At 46.8% G+C, this 27,889-nt stretch overlaps 1 protein-coding gene across 2 annotated transcripts; it reads right to left on the bottom strand.

Annotated features, from left to right (window-relative positions):
- Positions 1 to 7,116: 7,116 nt before the first annotated feature.
- On the bottom strand, positions 7,117 to 15,854 carry G6PC1 (glucose-6-phosphatase catalytic subunit 1). 2 transcript variants are annotated; one of them, XM_012743277.3, is made up of 5 exons: positions 15,514 to 15,854; positions 11,501 to 11,610; positions 10,480 to 10,585; positions 9,792 to 9,907; positions 7,117 to 8,799 (listed from the first exon to the last, which is right to left on the bottom strand). In XM_012743277.3, exons 1-5 carry the CDS (start codon positions 15,747 to 15,749, stop codon positions 8,288 to 8,290), a joined length of 1,080 nt encoding a protein of 359 aa, XP_012598731.1. In that variant the 5' UTR covers positions 15,750 to 15,854; the 3' UTR covers positions 7,117 to 8,287. The 2 variants fall into 2 exon arrangements, with proteins under 2 accessions (XP_012598731.1, XP_012598732.1); XM_012743278.3 differs by having other exon boundaries at positions 15,684 to 15,835.
- Between the last annotated feature and the right edge of the window lie 12,035 nt (positions 15,855 to 27,889).

The following is a 27,889-nucleotide window of genomic DNA, read 5'->3' as shown; positions in this document are numbered from 1 at the left end:
CCAAATCGCCATTTACCTTCTGAGATGGCCTCAGAGAGGAGAGCACTGTCACCTGCCAGGAAGGGGGAATGGTGTGTGTGTGTGTGTGGGGGGGGTTCCTGCTCACCTTTTCTAGAGAGGGGTAGACAAAATCCCTTTGGCCTCCCTGGGGTTCCCCCCCCCAGACAGAACTGAGTCGGGTGGGCTAGATGGCTTTTAAGAGACCTTTCAACTAAAAGAATCGAAGTCAGCTTCAGATCCCATCCTTGAGCAGACATCTAGGGTGGCAAATCAAATGGATTTCAAAACAGGTGGGTGAAGTAGTTCTCACCTTTTGTTACCATCACTATAGTTCCAGAAAATCTTTGCTCAGTACTGTTAAAGTATATGCAAATAAGGCATCCGACAATGAGATTTTTGATAGAAATGTAAAAAGGCCATGCCAAGTTTGGGTAGAATAATAATGCACCACTGTGTTACTACCAGCAGTGAGGACTTCCTGCCTCTGAATTTTAGGAGTCACCAATCTGATTGGGGAAAACTCAGGAGAAGACGCACACACAGGCCATTCAATAGAGATCCAGTCTATTTCCTGGACAGATTGATAGATGCCTAGGAGGGCAACTTTAATGAAACTGGTTCTAAAAGAAAGGGGACAAGAGAGTTAAGCTCGGGGTAGGATTTGTTTTTCTTTACAAGAAAAGAAAAACGATCCAAAGAGAGTGATGGCGTTTCATTTTCTGTCCCCTGCAGAGAACTCAAATATCACTTCTTCCTGAATCTAACACACTGGTTTCATTTTCCAAATGCATCACTTTATTTTCCTCACCCGGCAGCCACACATTAAGCAGGTGCCAGTCACGTGATTGCTTCAGTAAGCCCCAAGGTGTCCAGGAGTGTTCCTGAACCAAGCAGCCTTTTGGAGGCTTTGGGGCAGGGCTGTCCGTGGTGGTTACACAACAGTCAGTAAGTAGAGATGATGCCACTGTCATTCCATTGCAATCACATGTGGGGCAAAAATGGACTGGCAATGGACTGGAATGGGGACTGGCTTATCAAGTCAATAAGCCAATTACCATCTCAAAAGGCTCACTGGGGTTCACAACCAGGTGGATCAAGTAGGGAGGAGTGGAAGTGTTGGCAGCTGGCTGGGGTGAATGAGCGTAGAGCAAAAAAGATAGAGATGAAAAGATGAAATTTATGCCCTCAAATGATGGCATGCCTCAGTCAAGGAGTCCCCAAACAGTTTGCAAAAGAGAGAAAGGAATTCAATTTTCATTCTTTTTGTCTCTGGAGAGAAAAGAATGCACATAATAAAGGAGTGAGATTCCTAGTTCTGTGATGGGGCAGAAACAAAAACAACCCCAAACCCCACAGAAACACTAAGCTGTTCCCTGCCAAAGTTAGTTACACTTTTGCCCTACACTTAAGAAGATTAAAGAAGGAAGAGAGAAGCTCATACCATAATTAGGAGAAGGCCACCTCGAACCTACAGTTATTCTAGCTGTGGCTTTAATTTGGCTAACAGACCCTGGTCTGGTTCACATACTGGCTCTATCGTTTACATATGTCTTTACTTCTGTTCCAACAGCTGCGTGTTGGGTCTGCAGCCCGAATATATGCAGGAGACTGCTCTCTGCTAAGAATCAGGAGACCTGTGGACAGGTTACTTTTGTGACTTAGGTGAGCCATTTTATATCTCTTGGCCTTAATTTCAGTATCCATGAAATGAAAATAATTTTTTGAATAGAATTAATAGTGAGCAACTTTTTTGGTGGGGAATAAAGGCCAACTAAGGAAAATAAAATATTTATAGACTTTTTTCTTTTTCTTTTTATTTATTTATTTATTTTTGAGGCAGAGTCACACTCTGTTGCCCGGGCTAGAGTGCTGTGGCATCAGCCTATCTCATAGCAACCTCAAACTCCTGGGCTCAAGCAATCCTCCTGCCTCAGCCTCCTGGGTAGCTGGGACTACAGGCATGCACCACCATGCCCGGCTAATTTTTTTCTATTTTTAGTAGAGACAGGGTCTCACTCTTGCTCAGGCTGATCTCGAACTCCTGAGCTCAAGCGATCTTCCCGCCTCAGCCTCCCAGAGTGCTAGGATTACAGGCATAAGCCACCACACCTGGCCTTTTTTCTTTTTATTAAGAAGAGCAGCCTAGATATAGCTTTTTAATCTTTCACCTTGAAATTAGATTTGGGGTCACCCATCACCGGACTGTACAATCACTAGTTTTCCCTTCAGATGAATTAGAGTCTTGGTTCTCTGATGGAAGTGACTCTTTTTTTTTTTTGAGACAGTGTCTGGCTCTGTTGCCCAGGCTACAGTGCCGTGCGGCCTAGCTCACATCAACCTCAAACTCCTGGGCTCAAGTGATCCTTCTGCCTCAGCCTCCCAGGTAGCTGGGACTACAGGCATGTGCCACTATGCCCAGATAATTTTTTCTATATGTTTTTAGCTGTCCAAGTAATTTCTTTGTATTTTTAGTAGAGATGGGGTCTCCCTCTTGCTCAGGCTGGTCTCGAACTCCTGGGCTCACACAATCCACCTGCTCCGGCCTCCCAGAGTGCTAGCATTACAGGCATGAGCTACCGTGCCCGGCCTGGAAGTGACTCTTGTTGAGTGCTTCTTTATAACATTTCCAGGCAATTCTTTCCTTAACTACATCACCAGAAGGCCACTTGGCCAGAGTGTTTTCCACTCTTGAGGGCTCATGAAAAACTCTTGGACACAAATGATACTGTCCTATTTTATTTACACATACAGGTCTGAAAGTCTAGTTCAGCAATTACTACAGAGCAAAATCAATCACTATTAATAATTCAGTAGCTAAAGGAATGATTTTCAGAAAACAAGTCAGCAAATTTTGACAGGTTACAAACAACCAGTCAATTGATTAGGACTGGAACTTCAGATATCCACACATGTCTTCCAATGAAATGCTCTTAGAACACACAGTGGAACAACATAGGCATCGTCCCTGAAAGTGGGAAGAGCTCACTAAAATTTCATCGTGTAAAATTCTGACCACCTGATCAATCTTGCTTTAAAACTCTTCCAAAGCATGGAAGTAGACAAAGCTATGATAAAGGATATGATCTTAGGAAATCGAAAGAGATGGCAAAAGCAAAAACACTATAAAATGTTTCCTTCCTAATCTTTTGGGAAAACAGTTTTACGGTTTCTTAAAGGTTAAATATAGAATTACCATGTGACCCAGAAATTCCACTCCTAGGAATATACCCAAGAGAAATGAAACATACATCCACACAAAAACTTGTACACAAATGTTCATAGCAGTATTATTTATAATAGCCAAAAAGTGGCTCATGCCTGTAATCCCAGCACTTTGGGAGGACGAGGCAGGAGGATTACTTGAGGCCAGGAGTTCAGGACCAACCTGGGCAACATAGTGAGACCACATCTCTACAAAAAGTAAAAAAAAAAAAAATTAGCCGGGCATGGTGGCGCATGCCTGTAGTCCTGGCTACTTAGGAAGCTGAGACAGGAGTTGAAGGTTGTAGTGAGCTGTGATTGCACCACTGCACTCCAGCCTGGGCAACAGAGCAAGACCCTGTCTCCAAAATAAATAAATAAATAAGTGGAAACAATCCAATTATCCATTAACTGATAAACAAATAAGCAAAATGTGGTATATCTATACAATGGAATATTATTTGTCCATTAAAAGAAAAAATACTGGGGATGGACATGCTTGAAGCTCTTACTTGAGGGGGTAGGGGGGCATGGGCAATATATGTAACCTTAACACTTGTATCTCCATAATACGCTAAAATTAAAAAAAAAGAAAAAATACCAATACACATTATAACACTGATAAACCTTGAAAACATCCTGCTCAGTGCAAGAAGCCAGACACAAAAGACCACGTCATATATGATTCCAGCCATATGAAATGCCCACAATAGGCAAATCTATGAGATAGAAAACAGATTAGTGGTTGTCTGGGGCTGAGTGGGTTGGCATGAAATGGGAATGATTTCTAATAGGCATGGGTTTCTTTCTTTCTTTTTTTTTTTTTTGAGACAGAGTCTCGCTTTGTTGCCCAGGCTAGAGCGAGTACCATGGCATCAGCCTAGTTCACAGCAACCTCCAACTCCTGGGCTCAAGTGATCCTTCTGCCTCAGCCTCCCGAGTAGCTGGGACTACAAGCATGTGCCACCATGCCTGGCTAATTTTTTCTATATATATTAGTTGGCTAATTAATTTCTTTCTATTTATAGTAGAGATAGGGTCTTGCTCTTGCTCAGGTTGGTTTCGAACTCCTGACCTTGAGCAATCCACCCGCCTGGGCCTCCCAGAGTGCTAGGATTATAGGCGTGAGCCACCGCGCCTGGCCAGCATGGGGTTTCTTTACGGAGCAACAAAAAATGTTCTAAAATTGATTCCTGGTGATAGTTATACAACTCTGTGAATATACTAAAAACTATTGAATAGTACACTTTATTTATTTATTTTTGTTTTTGAGACAGAGTCTCACTTTGTTGCCCAGGCTAGGGTCTTGCTCTTGCTCAGGTTGGTTTTGAACTCCCGACCTTGAGCAATCCACCCGTCTGGGCCTCCCAGAGTGCTAGGATTACAGCATGAGCCACCGTGCCTGGCCTGAATAGTACACTTTAAATGAGTGAATTATATGGTATGTGAATTGTATTTCTATCAAGCTGTTATAATTTTTTTTTAAAGCTGTTAATCTGTTACAATTTTGTTAACAAACAGAAGAAAAAACTCCGAGCCTTTGGCTGTGTGCGGTGCTGCATTGGCCTAGGCAGCAGAAGTTGGACTTTCTTTTTTTTTTTTTTTTTTTTTTTTTGTAAGCTGGCATTTCTCCATGGAATTTTTTTTTTTGTATGGACTTTCTTAATGGGTCCCTTTTCCTTGGGCAATAATACAATTGCATAGTATGTGTGCGTGTGTGTCTGTGTGTGTATCATCCTCAAACTTAACCACCTGAAAATGGATAGGCTGTTAGCATACTCTATCGAATTATACTATGACATGAACCTTGCTTTAAAACTGTCATTGGTCACTTACACTTGCTTCCAGCCTGAGGATCTACAAGCCATTTCTAAAGCAGACATAAATCTGTAACTTGGGGAACAGATCAGTGATCCAAATGTTCTAATAAATAGGCCATATTACAAATCGATCATGAGCTGACACTCTGATCTGCTTTACCCATTGCAAATTCTAAGCCTTTAGGGGTGTCCAATTCTGGATTTAGCCTGTCCCCATGAAAGGTATCAACTCCATATTTGTGGAGTTTCTGATCTAAACCATCCTCCACAGTGTCTCTTTCTTTCTATCCTTGTATATGGATCTATACCCAAAGTTCTCTGTGGTAATTCTATCTTCTCACTCTGTTTCAATTCTAGAAATATCAAGTTACTTACTCTCTGACTCAGATAGTCTAAACATGACTTTTAAACTCTTTCTTGAAAGAAAACAACAAAGTTCTAAGGTTGCTGTAGACACTGATGTCAAACTAGCATGGTGATGCCTGTTCTAATAGTTATTTTATGAAATTACTGTTGAAATATACTTAGAAACTAGTGCTATCTTATTGAGAGGATTGCTCTAAATTTTATAATGGCTTTAAGTGAAAATAAATCAAATCCTCTCTGGTCTGAATGGAGAGTTCTACCTGGTACTTGAAGGGTGGTTTGAACCAGCTGGCAGTCTTGCCAGTGTCTGTGGGGTCCGGGGTGAGATGGGGTAGAGCAGGGCCTCTGGGGTCAGACTGCCTGATTCTTAAACTGGCCCCCGCATTCTAGACCAGGTGCCTGACCCCTCAATGCCTATTCATATATGATATGAAGAGAAATGATAGTAACCATCTCACAGAGATGTTGGGAGAATTGAGCTAATTGTGTAAATAAGGTGCATAGAACAGAGTCTGGTGTATAGTAAGCGCTCAATAAACTTTATCTGTTCTTCTGTGTCCTTATCAACCTTGTAAACTGACAGGTGGTGGTGGTGGTGGGGGCTCTATTTACTTTCTGCGGGACTCCTCTGGCAAGGATCCTGGACTTGGTCCCTGAGAGCAAGTGGATCTTCAAGGATGGGGCCATGCCTAAGCAGCGGGATTCAGACAGATCAAGGCCATTTCCTTTCTCTCTGGGTAGGGCTATTAGAGTCTGTGAGGGGCCTAGTCCTTCCCCCTCCAAGAACCCAAATCCAGTAGGATGACTCAACCTTCCCTAAACATACACATTCCAAAGAGCTGGAGTGAATGTGCAGATCTCACCCCCAGGACGTCCAGGGTTATGGTGGGGAGTTGAGGCCTTTAGAGGAGGGACCCTGCACTCAGGATGAAATAAATCACTTAGCAGAGAAGCCTGCAATAGCTTCCTTGGGCATGCCTTGGTGGTCTGATTTTCCCTGTTTAGACTTTCTTTAACTATAACCCAAAAGGTCGGTTCCAGAATCCACCCAGTTCTGCCACTACAGTTTGCATTCCACAATCGCTTAGTTTGGTAATGACCCTGCCTGTCTGCCCTCAACTTGCAATTTGAGACTACAGAGCAATTTATGCTGACCTGTGCTCTGGTAATTCATGTTCAGTCTTGGCCAACTCTGGGTCTTTCTGATTCTGTGCTGATACTGTGCCTATGTTGATATGCTCAACTCTACCCGTGCTCATAAAAGTCCCTATGCCTTATAGAAGTTCAGGTGAACTTGAGACACAGCATTTTCCTTCTCTAAAGGGAGAATGCAGGGGCTGGCCTCAGTGGCTCATGCCTACCACTTTGGGAGGATTGTTTGAGGCCAGAAGTTCAAGACCAGCCTGAGCAAGAGCAAGACCCCATCTCTACAAAAAATAGAAATATTAGCTGGGCGAGGTGGCTCATGTCTGTAGTCCCAGCTACTCAAGAGGCTGAGGTAGGAAGAATTGCTTGAGCCCAGGAGTTTGAGGCTGCAGTGAGCTATGATGACACCACTGCACTCCAGCTTGGAAAACAGAGCAAAACCCTGTCTCAAAAAAAAAAAAAAAAAACCAAATACCAAATTATTTGTTTAAGGAAACAGAGAAAGAGCTAGAAATTTAGCTGGGCCAGAATTAGAACCGTCAGATCACACTGCATCTAAAATATAGTAATCAACAAGACTTCATTCTTAAATAAAATGTTTTAATAAAATACTGCACATATATATTTTTCTTTTCAAAGATGTTATGAGCAGGATGGTTGATGTGAATGATAATATATGGTGTACTATATAATTAGTAGGAAACACAGGACTTTCAAATAAATAGTCTTCAGCTTTTTTTTTTTAAGGACATATTCTGCAAATCAGCTGAGATTGGAGAATAGGCAAGGAGGAATTGGCTTTTCCTCTAAGAATGTGCCTGGGTTGGCTTGGGATAGAGAAAGGAGTCATATTTACCCTCCAGGAATCAAAAGTAACATTGGAGTGACCTTCTGGAGAGAGGAAACCTGGCCCTTGCCTTGCTATTTTGTCCAAGATTTCGAAGTTTAACTGCAACATACAAAAAGCATCCCCACAGGGTTGCCTGTTAGCCATCTGAAAATCTAGCAAGGCAGATATGGAGCCAGTGGAAAATTCTGGGGAAAGCAGAGAAAGCAGAGCTGGGCTTATAAGGAGGAAGATGTAATGTGATAGAGGAGAAGTCCACTATGCCTGAATAGTCTGACCTGGTACTATGTGTAGGTCACTGCAGCCATTCAGAAATCCAAGTAAACACAATGATGAATGTATTATACACATGCATGTATAGTAGAAAAATATGAGACGCAGAATTACCCCATTAACCACTTATTAATTATACTTTAGGTTGGTCCCCCATGATTGAGAGTGCCTTAGCATATAATTGAAGCTGTTTAGACATTGCTTGGCACATAGTCTGCATCATATACAACATAGTAAAAACTCCACCTTCAACCATCCTTCTTTCCCTATCAAATCCACTGCTTCTCTCTCCTTTTCTTGGTAACGATGAGCACAAGTAGGAAATTCTCATTTGGGATCTCTGGCCTGAGCTTGTGAGCTGGCCCTACCTGGAAGTCTTTGTTTGGTATACCTGGCAGAAGAACAAGTAACTCTTCAGGGAAAAATCCAGAATGACCCCACTTCTAACAGTCAAGGCTTTCTCAAATAGTGCGTTGGCTTTTCAAAAACATCACCCCATGTGATTAGGATTGTAGAACGGGGGTCTCCTGAGCTGACGTTAGTACCTCTGGCCTCAAAATGGGCTGGCAGAAGACCTGGTCCCCCTCAACCCCGGCAGAGTCATGGACTTCAAATAGTGAAGACTCCACTTCCCTTACAAAGACTTCTTGTGTGGCTGGCCCAGGACCCGGGAGAGGCAGTAGGGGATGACACTGACGGATGCCAGGGGCACTGCCGCACTCTTGCAGAAGGACAGGACGTAGAAGATCAGCTCGATTTGGGACGGGGGTTTTAAAGAGTCAAAGAGGTGCAGGAGGACGAGGGAGACCACGATGCAGCTGAGGCGGAATGGGAGCCACTTGCTGAGTTTGCCCTTGCAGCTCTCCCGGTACATGCTAGAGTTGAGCGCCAGCCCCAGGCCAAAGAGGGTCCCCAGGTTCTTGAGGAGGCTGGCAAAGGGCGTGGTGTCAATGTGGATCCATTCTGGCCGCTCGCACCACCTCTTGGCCTTTTCCAGAGTCCACAGGAGGTCTACACCCAGCCCCTTTAGCAGCAGGTAAAAGCCAATGGCAAAGCTGAACAGGAAGAAGGTGATGAAAAAATATTTCTTGAGGCTGGCGTTGTAGATGCCCTGGATGTGGCGGAAAGTCTCAGCCACGGCAATGCCTGGGCGGAAGAAAGAATGACTGTGAGAGACAGGGAAGATTCTGGACCTTCAGCAGAGGTGGATTTGCAGCAGTGGGTGACATGCCATCTGTCTGCCATTGTAGAATTCAATCACGAGACACCAGATTGGAGGGTCACCTGGTTATTCCAGCCTGTTCTCAGCCTACTCTTTCAGATGGCAGTGTCTTGTCACATACATCCTCCCACTGTACGCAAGTTTCCTGTCAGGGGTCCTCCTGTCTCTACTTGAATACCCCCAGGTGTGGAGAGCTCACTCCCACTAGAACAGCCCATTTCATCTTTGAATGGATTTGAATGCTAAATAGTTCTTCCTCATGCTGAGCTGAAATCCATCCTCCTCTAATACCATCTATTGGTCTCAGTTCTTTCCACAGAAGTTAGTAAATTGTGAATGTAATCCTTTAGTCACACATTTGAAGACAGTTATTCCTTTTTTTTTGAGACAGAATCTTGCTCTGTTGCCCAGGCTAGAGTGCCCTGGCATCAGCCTAGCTCACAGCAACCTCACACTCCTGGGCTCAAGTGATCCTCCTGCCTCAACCTTCCAAGTAGCCAGGACTACATACGCATGCCACCATGACTAGCTGATTTTTCTATTTTTAATAGAGATGGGTGTCACTTTTGCTCAGGCTGGTCTTGAACTCCTGACCTCAAGTAATCCACCTGCCTCGGCCTCCCAGAGTGCTAGGATTACATGCATGAGCCACTGCACCTGGCCTAAAAGCTGAGATTTTAAGCTAATTCAATTTGGTGAGTTAATCTGATGTAATATAGCTTTTCTACATATTTAGTTGTGTAGATCCATGCACTCCTATAGAAATCAATCATTTCGAATCATCCACCCTTGACTTTCAACCCACTGAAAGGCTAACAGCATTGCTCACACACAGAACATGGCCAGAATACTGGGATTTTGTTTCGATTAGGGAGAAATGGGGTGGGGGGGAAGGAGGGGGTCGGAGCATAGATACCTGACAGGACTCCAGCAACGACCTGATGGGGAAAGTGAGCAGCAAGGTAGATTCTCGACAGACAGACGTTCAGCTGCACAGCCCAGAATCCCAACCACAAAATGATGTTCAAACACCTGCAATGGAAGAGGCAACCATGACAAACTAGGTGCAATCCTCCCACAAGGAAAGCAGACCCAGTAGGAATGCTGGCAAACTTAGGTGCCATCAGTGGAATTTTTGTAAATTGAAGCCCCCACTCAAAAGCTCAAAAATGTCTGTAGCAAGTGGCAAACCCTTGCATACAGCAACTGTAACCTCCCTATTGGCTACACACCCAAAATTCCCTGTAGCAGGACTGTCCTATGTTTCTCTGGTCATTTTAACCTGGACGGGGTGACTCCATGATTGGTACAGAAATGGGTTTTAATTTAAGCCCTGCCACCACCTCACTAGCTGATATTTAGATGCCCGTTTATGGTGTTAGGCCTCCTGGTTTCTTTATCTGTGAAACAAGGGGTTGCACTCATGGGTCCCTTCTAGCCCGATATCCTGTGACTCTGGTGTTCACCCTCAATGCCACAACTCTAATCAGTGCCAACCCAAGCTGTGGGAATGAGCTGAGAGTGTGAGGAAGAGCGAGTGGTGTGTCAGCTGCAAACACAGCCACCTCCTGCCCTCACCACCTACCCCAGTCGTGAGTTCTTACCGAAATCTGTAAGTCGGCTTTTTCTTTCCCCGAAAGATAGAGAGGGTGGACGTGACCATCACATAGTAGACACCTGCTGAACCCATGGCATGGCCGGAGGGACTCCCTAAAGGTCAGGAAAGAGATGAATGGACTAAAGGTGAAAAGGTGTTCATCTGGGAGACTGCTGGGGGTATCATCCCCTCAGCCACCCAGCCATCTGTCCATCCATCCATCCATCCATCCATCCATCCATCCATCCACCTATCCATCCACCCACCCACCCATCCATCCACCCATTCATCCTACCATCCACTCACTTATCCATAACTTGTTTATTTAACAAATATCTATTGAGGTCCTATTATGTGCCAAGCATTGTGCAAGGCTCTGGGAATACAATGGTGAGCAAAACCAGAGAAGGTTCCTGCTCTTGTAGCTATACACAGTCTGGAGATTACACAAAGAATGAACATAATGGGTGCACAGTTGCAAACTGACCTGCCCTCCATCACTTCTGTTCTACTCTCTCTTTGCTCACTGTTCTCCGGCCATGTGGCCTCATTGTTCTGTAAACGTGCCAGGCATGCTCCCACCCCAGGCCTTTGCATGGCAATCCTTTCTGGCCAGACAGCTCTTCTGCCAGAAACTTCCTGGCTGACTCCCTCACATCCTTCGAGTCTTGACTCAGAGCTCACCTTCCCAGTGAGTCCCCCTCTGACCACTTTATTTAATATTGCAACCTGTTCCCATTCCCGATTCCTCTGCCCTGGGAGACAGAGGGTCAGGAGATGTGCCACCCAGAGCACTTTCTGGATGGGAGAACTTATTTGCTGCTGTTGAGAGAGTGACGGCCAATGGCCCTCCGCTCTCGGCCTTCTTCGAGCATTGGCCTAGCCTGAAGAAAGCCACCTTCAAGTTTACACTCTCGCTAGGGGCAGCCTGCACCCAGTAACTGGTTTATATTGGGGCATAAAGGCCTGGTCTCCTTGACCCAGCTCAGGGCAACTCTGAAGAGCCATCCCCAGCTCTGGACTCTTACCTGGTCCAGTCTCACAGGTGACAGGGAACTGCTTTATCAGCGGCACGGAAGTATTGCTGTAGTAGTCGGTGTCCAAGACCCACCAGTATGGGCGCTGTCCAAAGAGAATCCTGTGGAAAAACAGAACCAGTGTCTGGAGTTACTGAATGGATGCTTTTGCCTGAACCCCACACCTTGGAGAAGAGAGAGTAGCTTGAAGAGAAGACCCACATGTTGCCTCCAGGAAGGAGAACTGGGTAACCAGGGAGAAGCATGGGAGGGAGACTTTTTATGACACATCCGTATAAAATGTTTGCATTTTGAACCATTGGAATGTATCACCTATTCAAACATAAATAAATAAATAAACCCAAGATTGTAAAATCCATATTAATGGCAGCAATGTGACCTTTTTGTTTGTTTGTTTGTTTGTTTGAGACAGGGTCTCACTCTATTGCCCAGGCATCATCATAGCTCACTGCAACCTCAAACTCCTGGGCTCAAGCGATCCTCCTGCCTCAGCCTCCTGAGTAGCTGGGACTACAGGCACATGCCACCACACCCAGCTAATTTTTTTCTGTTTTATGTAGAGATGGGAATTTGCTCTTGCTCAGACTGGTCTCCAACTCCTGACCTCAAGCAATCCTCCAGCCTCAGCCTCCCAAGTGTTAGGATTACAGGCCTGAGCCACAGCACCCAGCGACATTTTTTTAAACCCCAAGAAACATTTGTCCTGGAAGAATGCACATGGAACTACGGTTTGCAACTTGGATTTGCATATACTACAGGTTCCCTCTTCTCTTTTTTTTTTTTTTTTTTTTGAGACAGAGTCTTGCTTTGTTGCCCAGGCTAGAGTGAGTGCCGTGGCGTCAGCCTAGCTCACAGCAACCTCAAACTCCTGGGCTCAAGCGATCCTTCTGTCTCAGCCTCCCAAGTAGCTGGGACTACAGGCATGTGCCACAATGCCCGGCTAATTTTTTCTATATATATTAGTTGGCCAATTAGTTTCTTTCTATTTATAGTAGAGACGGGGTCTCGCTCTTGCTCAGGCTGGTTTCGAACTCCCGACCTCGAGCAATCCGCCCGCCTCGGCTTCCCAGAGAGCTAGGATTACAGGCGTGAGCCACCGCGCCCGGCCTCCCTCTTCTCTTTATTCGGGCCTCAGTGAGTCTTGGATTTTCTCTAACATCAGAGAAGACACCTCAGCCCCCCAATGACAAGCTTTGCAGGAGACGTGGTCTCTGTCCCCACAAGAACTGCTGTCTGTGAGGATGTAGACAGCTTTAGACGCTTGCCCTGTATCCTCCCTGCTTTGAAACAGACCATCTCAGACAAACCATTTCCCCTTTGAAAGGACTAGAAATGTTTTTACTGTGAAACAGGTGTCAAATTGTAATAGAGAGAACTGCCTGAAAAAGGGTAGAAATGTTTTCTGCCTGTTTATTTACTTATTTTTTTTTTTTTTGAGACAGAGTCTCACTTTGTTGCCCAGGCTAGAGTGAGTGCCGTGGCGTCAGCCTAGTTCACAGCAACCTCAAACTTCTGGGCTCAAGTGATCCTGCTGCCTCAGCCTCCCGAGTAGCTGGGACTACAGGCATGCACCACCATGCCCGGGTAATTTTTTCTATATATATTAGTTGGCCAATTAATTTTTTTCTATTTGTAGTAGAGACGGGATCTCGCTCTTGCTCAGGCTGATTTTGAACTCCTGACCTTGAGCGATCCACCCTCCTCGGCCTCCCAGAGTGCTAGGATTACAGGCATGAGCCACGTGCCCGGCCTTCTGTCTCTTTAAAATTTCCTCCGATCTTTTTGGGAACTAAAATCTATATCCTTCCCTCACACCAGTGGTTGTTAGGGGCAGGGGAGTGTCATCAGCTATAGTTTAACAACAATAGCCTAAAGCTGAGAACCCTCCCTTTTATTTCTGCCTATAGTTAGGAAAATTGGAACTTAAAGACAGGAGTCTGTCGTTTTCCTCATTTGCCAGCAAATTAATAAACTTCTCTTTCCTTTTCCTCCGCCACTTGTCCTGTTCTTCTGATGTGGCCTCGGGTACAAGTGCCAAGCTTTCAGTAACAAAATGTCAGTCAGGATGACTCTTTTTCCCTGTGCTGGTGGAAGAGTGATTTCTCACAGAAATGACGGACAGCCACTACCTCTGACATCCACCAACCCAGAGAGAATCCATGGTTTTTAATCGAGATCAGATGTTTGGAATAACCCTTTATTTATATTTTTTAGGGGCATGCTGCTGAAGGGGACATTACAGATAAAATTTAGTAGCTTGTTCAAGAGAAGTTTCAGGCATCTCATCAGTCTGCCTTGGGCTCCAGAAACTAACAACAATTTTTCCCCTACTCTAAAATATTTTTATTCACTCTGGGAGCCCGAGGCGGACGGATTGCTCAAGGTCAGGAGTTCAAAACCAACCTGAGCAAGAGCGAGACCCTGTCTCTACTATAAATAGAAAGAAACTAATTGGCCAACTAATATATGTAGAAAAAATCAGCCAGGCATGGTGGCACATGCCTGTAGTCCCAGCTACTCAGGAGGCTGAGGCAGCAGGATTGCTTGAGCCTAGGAGGTTGAGGTTGCTGTGAGCTAGGCTGACGCCATGGCACTCACTGTAGCCTGGGCAACAAAGTGAGACCCTGTCTCAAAAAAAAAAAAGGCCGGGCATGGTGGCTCACGCCTGTAATCCTAGCACTCTGGGAGGCCGAGGCATGCGGATTGCTCGAGGTCAGGAGTTCGAAACCAGCCTGAGCAAGAGGGAGACCCCGTCTCTACTATAAATAGAAAGAAATTAATTGGCCAACTAATATATATATATAAAATTAGCCGGGCATGGTGGCCCATGCCTGTAGTCCCAGCTACTTTTGAGGCTGAGGCAGAAGGATTGCTTGAGCCCAGGAGTTTGAGGTTGCTGTGAGCTAGGCTGACGTCACGGCACTCACTCTAGCCTGGGCAACAAGCGAGACTTTGTCTCAAAAAAAAAAAAAATTTATTGTTATGACCAAAGGAAATTAGAGCTGGAAGAGATCTTAAGAATTGCCTGATGGTAGACATAGATAGTTTTAGGGATAAGTCTTAGAGGGCAGCTTTTCACCTTCAGTTTTTAGATGATAAAATAGAGGCCAAGCCAGTAGCGTGCTAGAGTCAGGTGGCTAACAAGATTCAATTGTTAAAAACTCAGGAATTTTGCAAGCCAGAACCATCTATATCTTGGAAGTGGCCATAATGGGAATATTTACACAACGGAAATTGGCAAGTGCTAAACTCAGGTTCCTCCTCCCCACCCAGAGAGTCAGTTAATCAGCACTGGATATAACAGTTCTTAAGAGCATTGCCGCTGACGCCAGCTTGCCTGGGCTTCAATCCTGACTCTGCTGTTTACTAACGATGTTGGTCTAATTTAACTCAGTGCTTTGGTCTCTTTATCTGTGACATAGTAGTAAATTCCCCATAAGAAAGCAATTAGCACATGGCCTGGCATACACTAAGTGTTCAATAAATGTTAACTATGATTATCATAGATCATAAAACAGAAACTCAGAGAGTTGATACGACTTGCCAAGGACAGGTAGTTGGTAGGTGGCAGAACAAGGGCTGGAGCCTTGTTACTTTTCATTATCCCACACAGCAGGTGTTTGAATCATCTATATTTCCTTTCTTCATACATCCTCTTTCTTCTTTCATGCACCTATCCTTACGTTCTCATTCTGCTTCAAAGTAATAAAACTGTCCCCTTGCTCAAAGCCTGTAATTCAGACTTTTCACTAAATCCAACCGTCTGTCCACCCCTTCAAGCCATATGAAATAGGCTTTCCTGTATTTTCAACTCACTGACAGGTTTTCTCTGCCCTCCCTCTTTATGCAGATGATCCAAAGTCAAGTGGTGGCTTGACTTTGGCTTGACGGTGGCTTCACGAGTAGCGCGAGTGGCACTGGGGAAGCAGCTTCTGATGGACAGACATTTCCAGAGGGAATGCCAGTCACTTTTCCTGCCGATTGCCTCCCTGGAGGGTTCTTACCACTTAAAGACAAGGTTGAGCCAGTCTCCAATCACAGCTACCCAGAGGAGTTTGATGCCCACGGCTTCTCGAAGATGGAACCAGATGGGGAAGAGGACATAGAAGGCATTCCTGAGGTCTGCGATCACAGACACCAAGATGAACCAGTCCTGGGAGTCTTGGTAATTCACCTGCAGGTAGCGCGTTGACTGGATCCCAAAGTCATGGAGAGCGTTCATTCCCTCCTCCATCCTCATTTCCCCGGCACCTCAGGAAGCCGTCGTCGGCAGAGCCCTTGCACTTATTTCAGTCCTGGTGGTGATTGCTCTGCTATCAGCCTGTGCCTTGCCCCTGTTTTATACACCCTGTATCCAGTCTGCAGGTCAACCCAGCCCTGATCTTTGGACTCAAAAACTACATTTGTCTAAAATTTATTGATCAAAGGTGCATCACCAGTAGGTTGATGCAAACGTGTTCAGGGTAATTTACGTAAAATAGAAAAACAGGCACACAAAAACAGCCTGATCGGCCATGTACTCAGCAGGGCCAATTATTAACTTTGGCATGCTGCTTGACAGTGCCAGGGGCTGCCCTCCTGGTCCCCGAAACCAGGTTGGAGACACAGGACAGAGTCTAAATCCACCACAATTCTTGCAAAGGTGTCTGATTTCTTAAGTGTGCAATTGCACTTATTTGGGGACAGAGCAAAGTCTTGGTGCTCTAGCTGTTCAAGTTTTAAGTTATTAATTTTAAAGTATGGTAAGTTCTATTTTGTACTGGGGACTGACATCTTGATGGTCCTTCCTTAGCTATATTAGAATCTATGATCTGTCTCTGGGTTGGGAGATCAATCCTCTTTCCAGTACTGGCTCCATATCTCTTGGGGCAGAAGGTAATAATTTTGTTTGTTTGCTTGCTTATTTTTTTGAGACAGGGTCTCACTATGTTACCCAAGCTGGTCTCGAACTCCAGGGCTCAAGCTATCATCCTGCCTCAGCCTCCTAAGTAGCTGGGATTATAGGCACATGCCACCACACCCGTCTAGAAAGTAATCATTTTTGAATGCAGTAATTAATTTGTTTAATAACCTTAAAGTTAGAACCTTTGGGGCTTTAACTCATAAGTTAAAGCAACAGAATGAATATATGTTCATGTAACAACTGTATGATAAATGTGTGGTTCTGAATAAGAACACTGGCAAACAGATAACTGGGGACTCTGGAGAAAAAGTTTGAAAGTTTTAGTTATTTTTGAGAAAGAGTATTTGTTTCTTGAGTTTTCTTTCATATATATTCATATATATATGCACAAATTGAGCTTTTTTTCACATATATATCATCTTTTTTTTTTTTTTTTGAGACAGAGTCTCGCTTTGTTGCCCAGGCTAGAGTGAGTGCTGTGGCGTCAGCCTAGCTCACAGCAACCTCAAACTCCTGGGCTCAAGTGATCCTCCTGCCTCAGCCTCCCAAGTAGCTGGGACTACAGGCATGCACCACCATGCCCAGCTAATTTTTTCTATATATATTAGTTGGCCAATTAATTTTTCTATTTATAGTAGAGAGGGAGTCTCACTCTTGCTCAGGTTGGTTTCGAACTCCTGACCTCGAACAATCTGCCTGCCTTGGCCTCCCAGAGTGCTAGGATTACAGGTGTGAGCCACTGCTCCTGGCCCACATATATATCATCTTGAACTCTGAGTGTGGAAGAGAGCTCAGACACATATTTCTGTATGCGTGTGTGCATTTACAGAGGGCAGCTGTTTTCCCTTCCCTGGACAAAGGGCCACGGTGCAGTTACTCTCAGGAGCCCTCTGCCCATCGGGGGTACCCCTGCTTCTTTGGACTGACAATATGGGTTCTGAGATAGGCAGATTTCCAAAGTGATATATATCACCTGCAAACAATAGAGAGACCAAGAACCTCATGCTTGGGTCACCTAGGACTCTGAAAGGAGCAGGGGAATGAATTAGGGGATGGATTCATGCATCTTCAAAGATAAGAGCCAGTGGGAAGGAAACTTGAAAACACCTCCCTGAATTTCCCATCAGAAAGTCTGTATTGACATGGAAGGGGTAGGTTGAGGACAGGGAAAATAAACTCATAGCTAATGAGTCTGTAGCAAAGGTTGACGGCATTCCGTGCTGGAAATGATTAGATCATCATCCAGGAGGTGTGAGCTGGAGTCACATCCCCATGCCCCCAATGGGCTCCCACCCAGCTCAAGCTGACTCCAATTGCTCTTGACCTCATCATTTCTGCTGGTCCAAGTGACCGTCTCCTGCCACAGCCAGCCTAGAGAGCAGGAAATGCGGAGGTGGCTGTGGGTGGGTGCAAAGGAAGCCTGTGCTAGGCGGCGTTAGGGGCGGAATGTGTGTTCTGCTCTGTCAGGACTGCTGAGCCACAGGTAGGGGCCTCACAGAAGAGGTGAACCTTCTAGAAAGTATTGAGTAACTACTGTGGTGATCTCTGGGACTGGAATTTCTATGGTCTGAGGCGAGTTGAGGACAAATGGGGCCGACCCACTGACAAAACATCCAAAGGCCACTCACTGTCTGGGTCTCTGCAGGGCTGCTGAGAGCCGGGGTCTCCGTGAGTCGGGCGCGGCTCAGTCATGTGCTCAGCATATGGGGAGCAAGTGGAGGGCACTATCTTCTGAGGAACCTCAGGGAGCAGGCGCTGCTGATAAGGAGTGCTGATGGAGCTGATAACGCCATTCTGGGTACACAGAGGCAGTGTGCACATCTCCCTGGCAGGCTGCCAGCCGGGCTAGGGGACCTCCTTGGTCAGAGCAACCGTTCATCACATCATGAGACTAGTCCTCCCCATTCTACCTTCCGGCCCTTTTCTGCTTCTTTCAGCCAATTTTTATCATGTGCAAAAAGAGATGAGGCCCGACAGGACCCAAGCCTATTAGAAAGCTGACTGAATTGAAAACTTCTGGACCCTCGAGGAGAATATTGTACACTTGAGTGGCTGGTGGTTTTGCTGAAAATCCACTCCTTAAAGAACCATCTCCAGAGAGGGGATCCCACCATCTCCCCCTAACTCCTGCCATCGTCCCTTTCAAGAAGTTCTCCAGTTTAATTCAACTGACATTTTCTGAGCCACGCCTGGCTCTCTGAGGAATGAAAAGTGAAATTCTGGCTGTCCTCCGGGCCCCTGCCAGTCTAGTGGGACAAGGGAGGCCAGACATTTACACAACGATGTAAACTAGGGGACGTTCAGAGGGAAACCGCATCTCATTTGTACAAATATCAGTGAGTTCCCTATTATTTGGTCCTCAGCGGAGAAGACTCAGGTTTTATTCATGTCCTCCAGGGAAATGGCCAGCTGATTCCGGGAACCAGTAAGGGTGGAACATTCCTTGGGCTCCTCTTGGTTGGGTGCAAGAGCAGGGCGCTCCTCATGCACTTTCTCCTGAGATCGGTCCTCTTCCCAGTAGGGGCTAAATATCTCTTAGGGTCAGAAAGTAATAATTTTGTTTGTAGATTGGTTTGTTTTTTTGAGACAGGGTCTCACTATGCTACCCAGGCTTCGGGATCGTGGTTTGGGAAGAACATGAAGACAAGGTGCCAGAAAGTACAGTCTGGTCTGCTATTAAATAAGTGCAGCTGGTTCTAGTGTTCTGGCACCTTCTCCCAGGGCAAGGTTGACTCATTCACTCAAGTGAGTTTATTTGCAGATGGGAAAGCAAGGAGGGAAAGGAGCCACAATTTACCACACACCTCATCAAAAATTGCATTTATTACTAAAAAGAAAGTCAGATTTTACCTGAAGCCGAATCCTCTATTCTGGCTGGGCCCCTGGGCTCTGTAGGGAGAGGAGCTACTGGTCCGTCCTTCACTCGGTTGTTATATCTAGACTGGGTCTTGTCCACACTTCAACAGGGGTGCAAAACCTAGCTTCAATCCACAGCTACATCTGAGCAGCAGGGTAGCTTCCTCTGAAGTCTTACAGCCCAAACTATAAGATGACAGTTTTATTTTTTAAAATTACTTCTTTTGTGTGGTTCCCCCCCCCCTTTCCAAGTGACCAGTGGGGGAGGTGTTTAGTGGGGAACAGGGCAAACTGGCCGGATTAACTGCTGTCACCTTCTCAGTGAGTGGCCCAGTTCATGTCTTAGAAAAACATGTTGGGGACACCAGGTGGAGGGAGAGGTGGGTTAATCATTGCCAGCCAGTGAAAATGGCTGACTTATCTCTGGCTCGGTGAGAAAGTTCAGCTTCAGGACTTTGAACTGTGCATCCATCGACCAGGTCGGGGGAGCGTGGAGCGTGTCTCGGGATGGGCTGGACATTTTGTCCACCAAAAAGTCCCTGAAAACATTTGCTGCACTGCAAACAGTTAAGCTCACTATCTTCCTCCTGCCACCCCGGGATCTGCCTTGTATTCATAGCAAAAAATCAAGCGAATCACCAGCACTTTATGCGAATCACAGACTGCCCTTACTCTCCCCCTTCCTTAGCTCCCTTCCCCAAAAGAAGCTGCTCTTCCTGCCAGGAAGTAGCCTGTTTCCGCAGGCAACCGGTTCTGCAGGTGGCGGACCCCTCTCCCATTCGTAATCAACCCTTTGCGGTGCCAAGCACGCTAGGAAACATTCTTGCTGTCAAAGCAGATCCTCAATGCCAGGAGTGAAACTTTGTTGATGGTGCACTGCAGAGGCAGAGGCCATCGAAGGAAGCCTCCAAATGTGTGGCCTGCACTATCTAAAAATGGGTCATTTTCCCTTTTGTCCCAGTCTATACCCCAGTGGCCAATAAGGGCTATCTGAGGAGAGAAGGGAAGTGTAGTGTGAGCTGAGGCTCCAGCCCACACTACTGTCCCTGCTTACTTCAACTCACGGATTCTCTGGAAGACGAAAGACCAACTGAAGAAGGAGGGAAGGGAAACAAAGCCGCCAGTCTCAGCCGTAGCTGGGCCAGGTGTGGGGCAGAAGGTACACCTTCCTTCTCCTTGGCAGAAGCCCAGGAGACTGCCCCTCCCCTACAGCCATCACCAGGATTTTACAAGTAAAATAAAATAAGATTAAAGAGCTCTGTAACCCGGGCCAAGTCACTGGAGTCTCTGGGTTGTACTTTTGTCAACTGCGAAATGAGATTTGGTGACCCTCGTCCTCCTTTTGGCTCCAACATTGCCTGAGACGGTGGAGGTCCTTCCAGACCTCCAGACCTCCAAATAGCCCCAGAGAAGCGGTCCCTGGCTTTTAATTATCTAACAGAAGTAAATGATGAATTACTGCCAGAAGGAAAAGAGAAATGTGGTCATATTTTTAAAAATATTTTCTAAAGTGATACATTTACATGGTTTAAAAAATTTCAGGTTTTCTGAGAGTGTCCAGTGAAGTGAGTGTTCCTCCTACCCCTGGACACGTTCTAAACACCGGGGCAGACAGCTCAGCCCAAACCCGAGGGGCACCATGAGTCAGGGAAGCCCCCCACAATTCCCTGCTGGAAGTGGGCTCCCAGGGCAGAGCCTGCCTCAATCCAGACCAGAGTCAGCCCTCCCACCCTCTTCTATTCCCTTTCTTTCTCTTTTCTTTCCCAGCTCTGCCCATGTAATCCTTTAATCAACTGTTTAAGAGCTGGGGAAATTTCGTCCCAACCAAAATGCCTATGTGGCACACTCAGTTATTAGTCCTGCCCTCTTCCGGAGCCCAGCAGGGGGAGATAATTAGGAAATTAGTAGTCTGGAACCCTTTGAACCCACAGTTTACCCCCTCTGAGAGTTCCCAAATGAGGACCCTGATGCAGAGAGGGGAAGAGGTGAGGCCCAGAATTGTCCCGCAAACTAAGGAGGTGAGGTTCCTCCTCCCCAGGCCTGGGGGAGGGGAGGGGGGCTGTGGAACTATTCTGGGCTATGAAAACAGCAGGGCTCCACTAGGAAGTAAACAGCTACCTGTCCCGCCAACGCCTGTCTCCCTGGACAGTCCTGACCTCCAGCCAGTGGGCGGGAGAGAGAGGGACCTGGCAGGGAGTGTCCAGCGTGTCTCCCTCCGTTAGAGTGGAAAGAAATGGCAGCATTGGTTCTATTTTTAAGATTTCCTTCAATCTGGTAGGTCTGAAGTGGAAAGAGGCCAGCGCCAGGGTCATGTAAGTCCAGGGGATCTTTCTAACCTTGAACTCTAGAGAGCAGGCTGCCTGTTGCTGGCCCCTCGGAGCGTGTGGGACTTCAGCCTCCTCTGCTCTCCTGGGAAGTCACCTGTGACCTCCTCACTGTCAAATCTGCTGACTGGTCTTTACTTTTCCTTCTCAATCATTTGGCCACATCTGACACTTAGCAGTTAACTGCCTTGAAACGCTGTGTTCCACGTTGCCCCAGCAAGCTCGACTCCCCTTTCCCTTCTCCCTCTTTCCACGGCCAGCATGATGTGATGTTGGGTCCTGCCCCGTCTGACACCACCTGCATGTCCCACACAGTCCCTGCACCCAGGAGTTCCTTTCAGACCTGTTCTTGCTTGGACACCAGTGCTTTGTAAATTAGTCTCCTCCCCTCTGCCATCTTCTAGGCACTGATCCTGGCAAACTCCAAGTCACCTTTGACACCTTTTCATGGCCCATTTGCAGTTACTTATCAAGGTCTATCCAGATATTTCCCATACTTACTTCCCTGGCCAACCACTCTCCTTAGACCCACTAGGACGACTTCTTTCCTTCTTGTTCCCCACCCGAGCCATCCTAGCACTCTGGGAGGCCGAGGCAGGTGGATCGCTCAAAGTCAGGAGTTCCAAACCAGCCTAAGCAAGAGCGAGCCCATCTTTACTAAAAATAGAAAGAAATTAATTGGTCAACTAATATATATAGAAAAAATCAGCTGGGCATGGTGGCGCATGCCTGTAGTCCCAGCTACTCAGGAGGCTGAGGCAGCAGGATTGCTTGAGCCCAGGAGTTTGAGGTTGCTGTGAGCTAGGCTGACGCCGTGACATTCTAGGCTGGGTAACAGAGTGAGACTCTGTCTCCAAAAAAAAAAAAAAGAAAAGAAAAGAAAAGAAAAGAAATGGAAGTCTCACTCTGTCACCCAGGCTGGAGAGCAGTGGCATGATCATAGCTCATCACAGACCCCTATTCCTGGGTCTCAATGCGATCCTCCCACCTCAGCCTCCAGAGTGGCTAGGATTGCAGGTGTGAGCCACTGTGCCTGGCTTAGCCTGTGCTTCTAGTCCTCCCACACCATGCCCTCTTAGGTCTACCTCCAGGCTCTGCTCCCCTTCCCAGGCTGTTTCAGGGACATTCCAGTGTGGGGACCTGATTTACAGCTCTGTTAGCATCCACCAACCCAGAAATCCTTTGGCCATCGCCTTCCTGCAACCTTTGCTGAGCTGTTGGTTCAGGTGGTGCAGGCCTCATCTGGAGAGGAAATGCTTGGGCTTGGTGTGTCACTATTGTCCTGTGTCCTGTGTCCTGGCTTGACCTAGGCAGCCAGGGTGATTTTTCACTCAGACCTTTGGATTCCCTTAGATCTTCCCTCTTGAGGTAGCCAAATGGTAAAGTGAATGTGACATGGTTTTTAAAAAGACAAAAAAAAAAAAAAAAGAAAAAATAAAAACTACTCAGATTTAACAGCTGTTACCGTTTATTCAAATTTGAACAAAGATGTATTTGAGAACCCATAAATGAGCATGACACCACGCAGGGCCCCAGGCCATCAAGGTCTGGTTTGATGTGGGAGAGGAGGACACGTGTGGACAATGACCTAGAGTTCATCGTGTGAACCTGGCAGAGTTCTGTCCAAAGTACTAGGGGAGCAGAAAGAACAAAGCAAAGACGTTTGCTCAGGGAAAAGTAGACGGAGCAATATTTGAATTGGGTTTTAGAGAACAAACAAGCTGTTACCAGATGAAGAAGGGAAGAAGGGGAAAGAGGAATGGGAGGGGCCGGGCACAGTGGCTCACGCCTGTAATCCTAGCACTCTGGGAGGCCGAGGCGGGAGAATTGCTTGAGCTCAGGAGTTTGAGACCAGCATGAACAACAGCAAGACCCATCTCTACAAAAAGTAGAAAAATTAGCCAGGCATGGTGGTGCATGTCTATAGTCCCAGCTACTTGGGAGGCTGAGGCAGGAGGATTGCTTGAGTCCAGGAGTTTGAGGTTGCAGTGACCAATGAGGACTCCATGGCACTCTGGCCCAGGCAACAAAACGAGACTCTGTCTCATGAAAAAAAAAAAAAAGGAAGGGGCACGTGCTGGGGCTTGAGAGGATGGGAACGGCCTGTTTGGGGATGGGCACGTGGCCATGGTCTGGGGTGTCTGAGTGTGGGCATAGGGATGGGGGTGGGAACTGAAATCAGGTTTGTGAATAACCCAATACAGTATACCCTGCAGAGAGCAGGAAGCTCTGAAGATTTAAAGGGGGGAAGGTGGCCAAGGAAAAACTATAGGAAGCAAGGGAAGGGAGGGGGAAATTTGCCTATAGAGAGAGTGTCTGCTCTGGTTCTGTGGCTAGGATGGTGTGCATCAGGCAAGGCCGGCTGATGTCTCCCAGGATACCTTGAGATAGTTTCTTGGCAAATTCCCCATAGTCCAAGGGAGGAGCCTGAATCAGAAACTAGATTCATCTGCTCACAAGGAGAATTGTCATTCAGGGAAGATCTAGATTTACCAAAGTAACACCTGAAGGCCAATCTATTGATTTGCTGTCAAAGCAAAAGCCAAATTACTATCACAGTGTCAATTAATTCCTTTACTGCAAGAGCTATGAGTCAAGTGCCCATTTTCTTCCCATGACCATGATGTGGTGGGAAGCTGGCCTGTCACGCTGGGAATCAGAGCCAGCCATCAGTCATGAGATGGCTTCGATAGGACCCGGTTCCCCCATCTGTGTGGCTAAAGTGCCTCCAGGACGGGACATGTCCTGGCCCTGTGCCAGGTCCTCTGCGCCAGGCGTAGCTGGCTGTCACTGCCAGGGCAGGCTCTGGGGTGCCCCTTTCTGCCCTTCTGATGGACACATCTTTATATATCATAGCTTCTCTTTAGTCAGTCTCCTCTGGCAGGCTCGGAACGGAACTCCCGTCTCCAGGATTCTCCCAACCTTGGCCACATGTTAGAACCACTTGGGGAAATCCAAAAGCCGCTGATGAGTGAGCCTTACCTGCAGAGGCTTGGATTTTATTGGGCTGAGGTGCAGGCTGGGTATGCTGGGTTTTACGAGCTCTCCAGGTGATCGCAATGTGCCGTCAAGGTTGAGCACCTTTGTGAAAAGCACCTGCGCTTACTTCTGCCCTTGTCCTCTCAGTGTTGATTTTGCTCTTAGAGGGTCACTTAACATGGATCAGGGGCCAAGGGCTTCTCAGGCATTACCCCATTTAAGTCTTCACACAGGCCTACCATGCAGCGAAGAAGAGCCGCAGCCCCCGGGAAGCAGTGAGGTGTAATTCCACAAAGATCTGGGTTCAATTCCTGCCCCAACTTTTACCAGCCAGGTGACTTTGGGCAGGTTTCTTAATCTCTCTGAATCTTAGTTTCTTCATCTGTAAAATGGGAATAATAATATCTGCCTCTTAAGGGTGTTGTGAAGGTTAAATGAGGCAAGGGTGGGAATCACTGGGCCAAGAGTCATCCCCACGGTACTGGCTTCTCCTTCTCAGTGGAGGAAATGGAGACATCCTGTTCCTTGAGGGTCCCTATCATCTTCTGACCCACAGACGGAGAGTTAAGGAGCACGAGAGATGTGCAGCAGGAGGTGTCTGAGACCCGAACCCCCTGAGAAGGCTACAGTCTATTTCCCTCCATCCGGTGAGGTCTCCGTGGCAGCTATAGGGCAGCGGGGGCCAGACAGTCTGAGGGGCAGGCGGAGGGCCTGGGCTGGCTCCCACTTCCAAGAGCCATCAGAGAGGTGTTCTTGCCGCCACAGCTTCTCTGGGCCGAGCCAGGCACGACTGTCTGTCTGGCACCCATTGTCCCCCCAGCACCGAGCACAGTGTCCAGTGGACAAATTCTCCACTGAAGTCAAAGAAAATGAAACTGCAGCCTCAGCGTTGCCGTAGACAGCTCAAATGTCTCCTCCTGAGTGTCCAGAATGCGCCTGCCCCACACACTCTTCTGCCATCTGAGCAAGGAAGGCAAGAGGGCGATGGGTGTACTTTTCCAGACCAGAAGAGGGGGAGCCCATATGGATGAAATGTCTTCGAATAGTTCCTTTGGTGCAAGGCCCTTCCAGAGTGAGAAAAATCTACCAAGGCCTAAAAAGCTTTTCAGCGATTCAAATATGTTACCATTACCCAGATGAAGAAATGGGCTCAGATGGGTTAGGTGCTGATTCAAGGCCGTGGAAGCCCTGAGGGTGGACCCAGACGACCCTCAGAGTCCCCTGTAGCTCTGAGCCTGTGAGTCTGCTACGTAAAAGCCGTTGTCCAAACCCAAGATCAACTGGGTCATTCTTCCACTTGATAGCAAATTGGGACCAACCCAATTGCCCAATGAAGAATGATTTGTTTACTACCAATTTGAGAGAGTATCTCTTATCTTTTAAAAGCCATCCATTTGAGTGTGATGTGGCAGCCTGTTAAAATGCCTATGATGTAATGTTAAATGAAAACAGGAAACACGAAAGTGTGCTTACCTAACCAGGTAGAGCACAAAGCACTCGTGTGCACGGAGACAAGAACTGCAGCAAAATTTAGACGGGTGACAACGGGATGTTGGAGGGAGAGTTGGGTGATACTTTTTTTGTTATTATTGCCACGTTGTCTTTTTGTGCAGCTTTAAGGTTTGGCTCATTGCAGCTCACAGACAAAATGCAGACTGGGCCCTGCGGCACCCAAGGCTTTGCTCACTGGCCCCATTTCTCCCTTGCCATTCTGCCACCCCGTCTCCGGGCCCCAGCCATGGGGCACTCGCAGGACCATGAGCCTTCGTGCTCACGTCTCCACCAGGAACACCTTGCTGCCCAGTTTACTACCTGACTAAATGCTGCTCATTTGCCACTGAAAATGTCACTTACCCCCCAACACACACCCAAAAAAATACACCAGAAACTCCTAATATTGCTTGACTTCAGTGAGAGACCAGGGCCAGAGGTGGGATGGAGACACAAAGTCTTTTTTTAAATACAACTTTATTGAGATATAAGTCGCATACCACAGCATTCACCCGTTTAAAGTATATAATTCAATGGTTTCAATGGTTTTCAGTACATTCACAGAGTTGTGCAGCCATCACCAGGCACCTATACTTTTGTGCCTTCAGGATTTTGAACATGTGAATGTATTACTAATTCACATAAGAAAAGGATACAATTACACACACACACACACACACATACACACACCGCCACCTCCTCTCTGAAGCCCTCCCAGACTCCCACAGGCCATAGGCAGCTCCCTGTCTGTGCTCTTGTCTAGCATAGCTCTCATCCCAGTGTTTGTAATTGTTTACAAAAAGACCTCCCTCAGCCCAGAGACTTTGAGCTCTTCGAGGGCAAGGATCAGGGATACTCATTTTTGTGCACCAGTGCAAGTCCGGCATTCAGGAAGAGTCCAAAAACTGTTTGATGAATGAATGAATGAAGATTTCTCTGCGTCAGGATAGAAGGGGCGAGGTAGGAAGTGCAGGCTTGTAGCCTGGAGAGGCCAGAGGGCTACCCAGTCCTCCTCGCTGTCATCCTTGTCTCCAGCCCAACCCCACCTCCTGCCATCCCCACCTTGTCCCTTACACCACCTCCTCCTCACCCCTACTCCCTTCTCCTATATTGACCCCACTTTGACCCCCACCCATCTTTGTTTCTTCTTCTTTTTTTTTTTTTTTTTTTTTTTTTTTGAAACAGAGTCTCACTCTGTTGCCCGGGCTAGAGTGCCGTGGCATCAGCCTAGCTCACAGCAACCTCAAACTCCTGGGCTCAAGTGATCCTCCTGCCTCAGCCTCCTGAATAGCTGAGACTACAGGCATGCACCACCACGCCTGGCTAATTTTTTCTATATATTTTTAGTTGGCCAATTAATTTCTTTCTATTTTTAGTAGAGAAAGGGTCTCACTCTTGCTCAGGCTGGTCTCCAACTCCTGAGCTCAAATGATCTGGCCACCTCGGCCTCCCAGAGTGCTAGGACTACAGGCAGGCATGAGCCACCATGCCTGGCCGATCTTTGTTTCTTGACTAGAAGGCGTTTTGAAATGCAAAGACTCATTGCTGGCCTCCTGGCACTAGCAGTGGGAGCTTCATGGGGTCAGTGACAGCCTCTTCCTCTGAGTGTCCCTCACTCCACCGTGACATAGCTAGAAGGCAATTTTATTTAGTGCAATGATTATTACCATAGAATTAGTAGGGGCCCAACACACAGCAGGGGCTGGGAAACACTTGCTGAATGAATAAAGGACTTGTGAGTCTCTGGGGCAGCTGAATGAAATTGTTTCGGTCACAGGACCCGGGCATGGAGAGGAGGAATGTCACAGAAGCTACGGGCCCCGCCGT

This window comes from Microcebus murinus, chromosome 18 (genome assembly GCF_040939455.1).
Source record: "Microcebus murinus isolate Inina chromosome 18, M.murinus_Inina_mat1.0, whole genome shotgun sequence".
In the NCBI taxonomy this organism is placed as follows: Eukaryota; Metazoa; Chordata; class Mammalia; order Primates; family Cheirogaleidae; genus Microcebus; species Microcebus murinus.
This window is presented reverse-complemented; position numbering and strand designations above follow the sequence as displayed.

Excerpts from the sequence above, each read along its gene's own strand:
- G6PC1 (XM_012743277.3), bottom strand. The coding sequence starts at position 15,749 with ATGAGGATGGAGGAGGGAATGAACGCTCTCCATGACTTTGGGATCCAG. Across the intron at positions 11,611-15,513 it reads CTCAACCTTGTCTTTAAGTG|GATTCTCTTTGGACAGCGCC; the intron begins GTAAGAACCCTC and ends GTTTTTCCACAG. Across the intron at positions 8,800-9,791 it reads CGTTGCTGGAGTCCTGTCAG|GCATTGCCGTGGCTGAGACT; the intron begins GTATCTATGCTC and ends TCTTCCGCCCAG.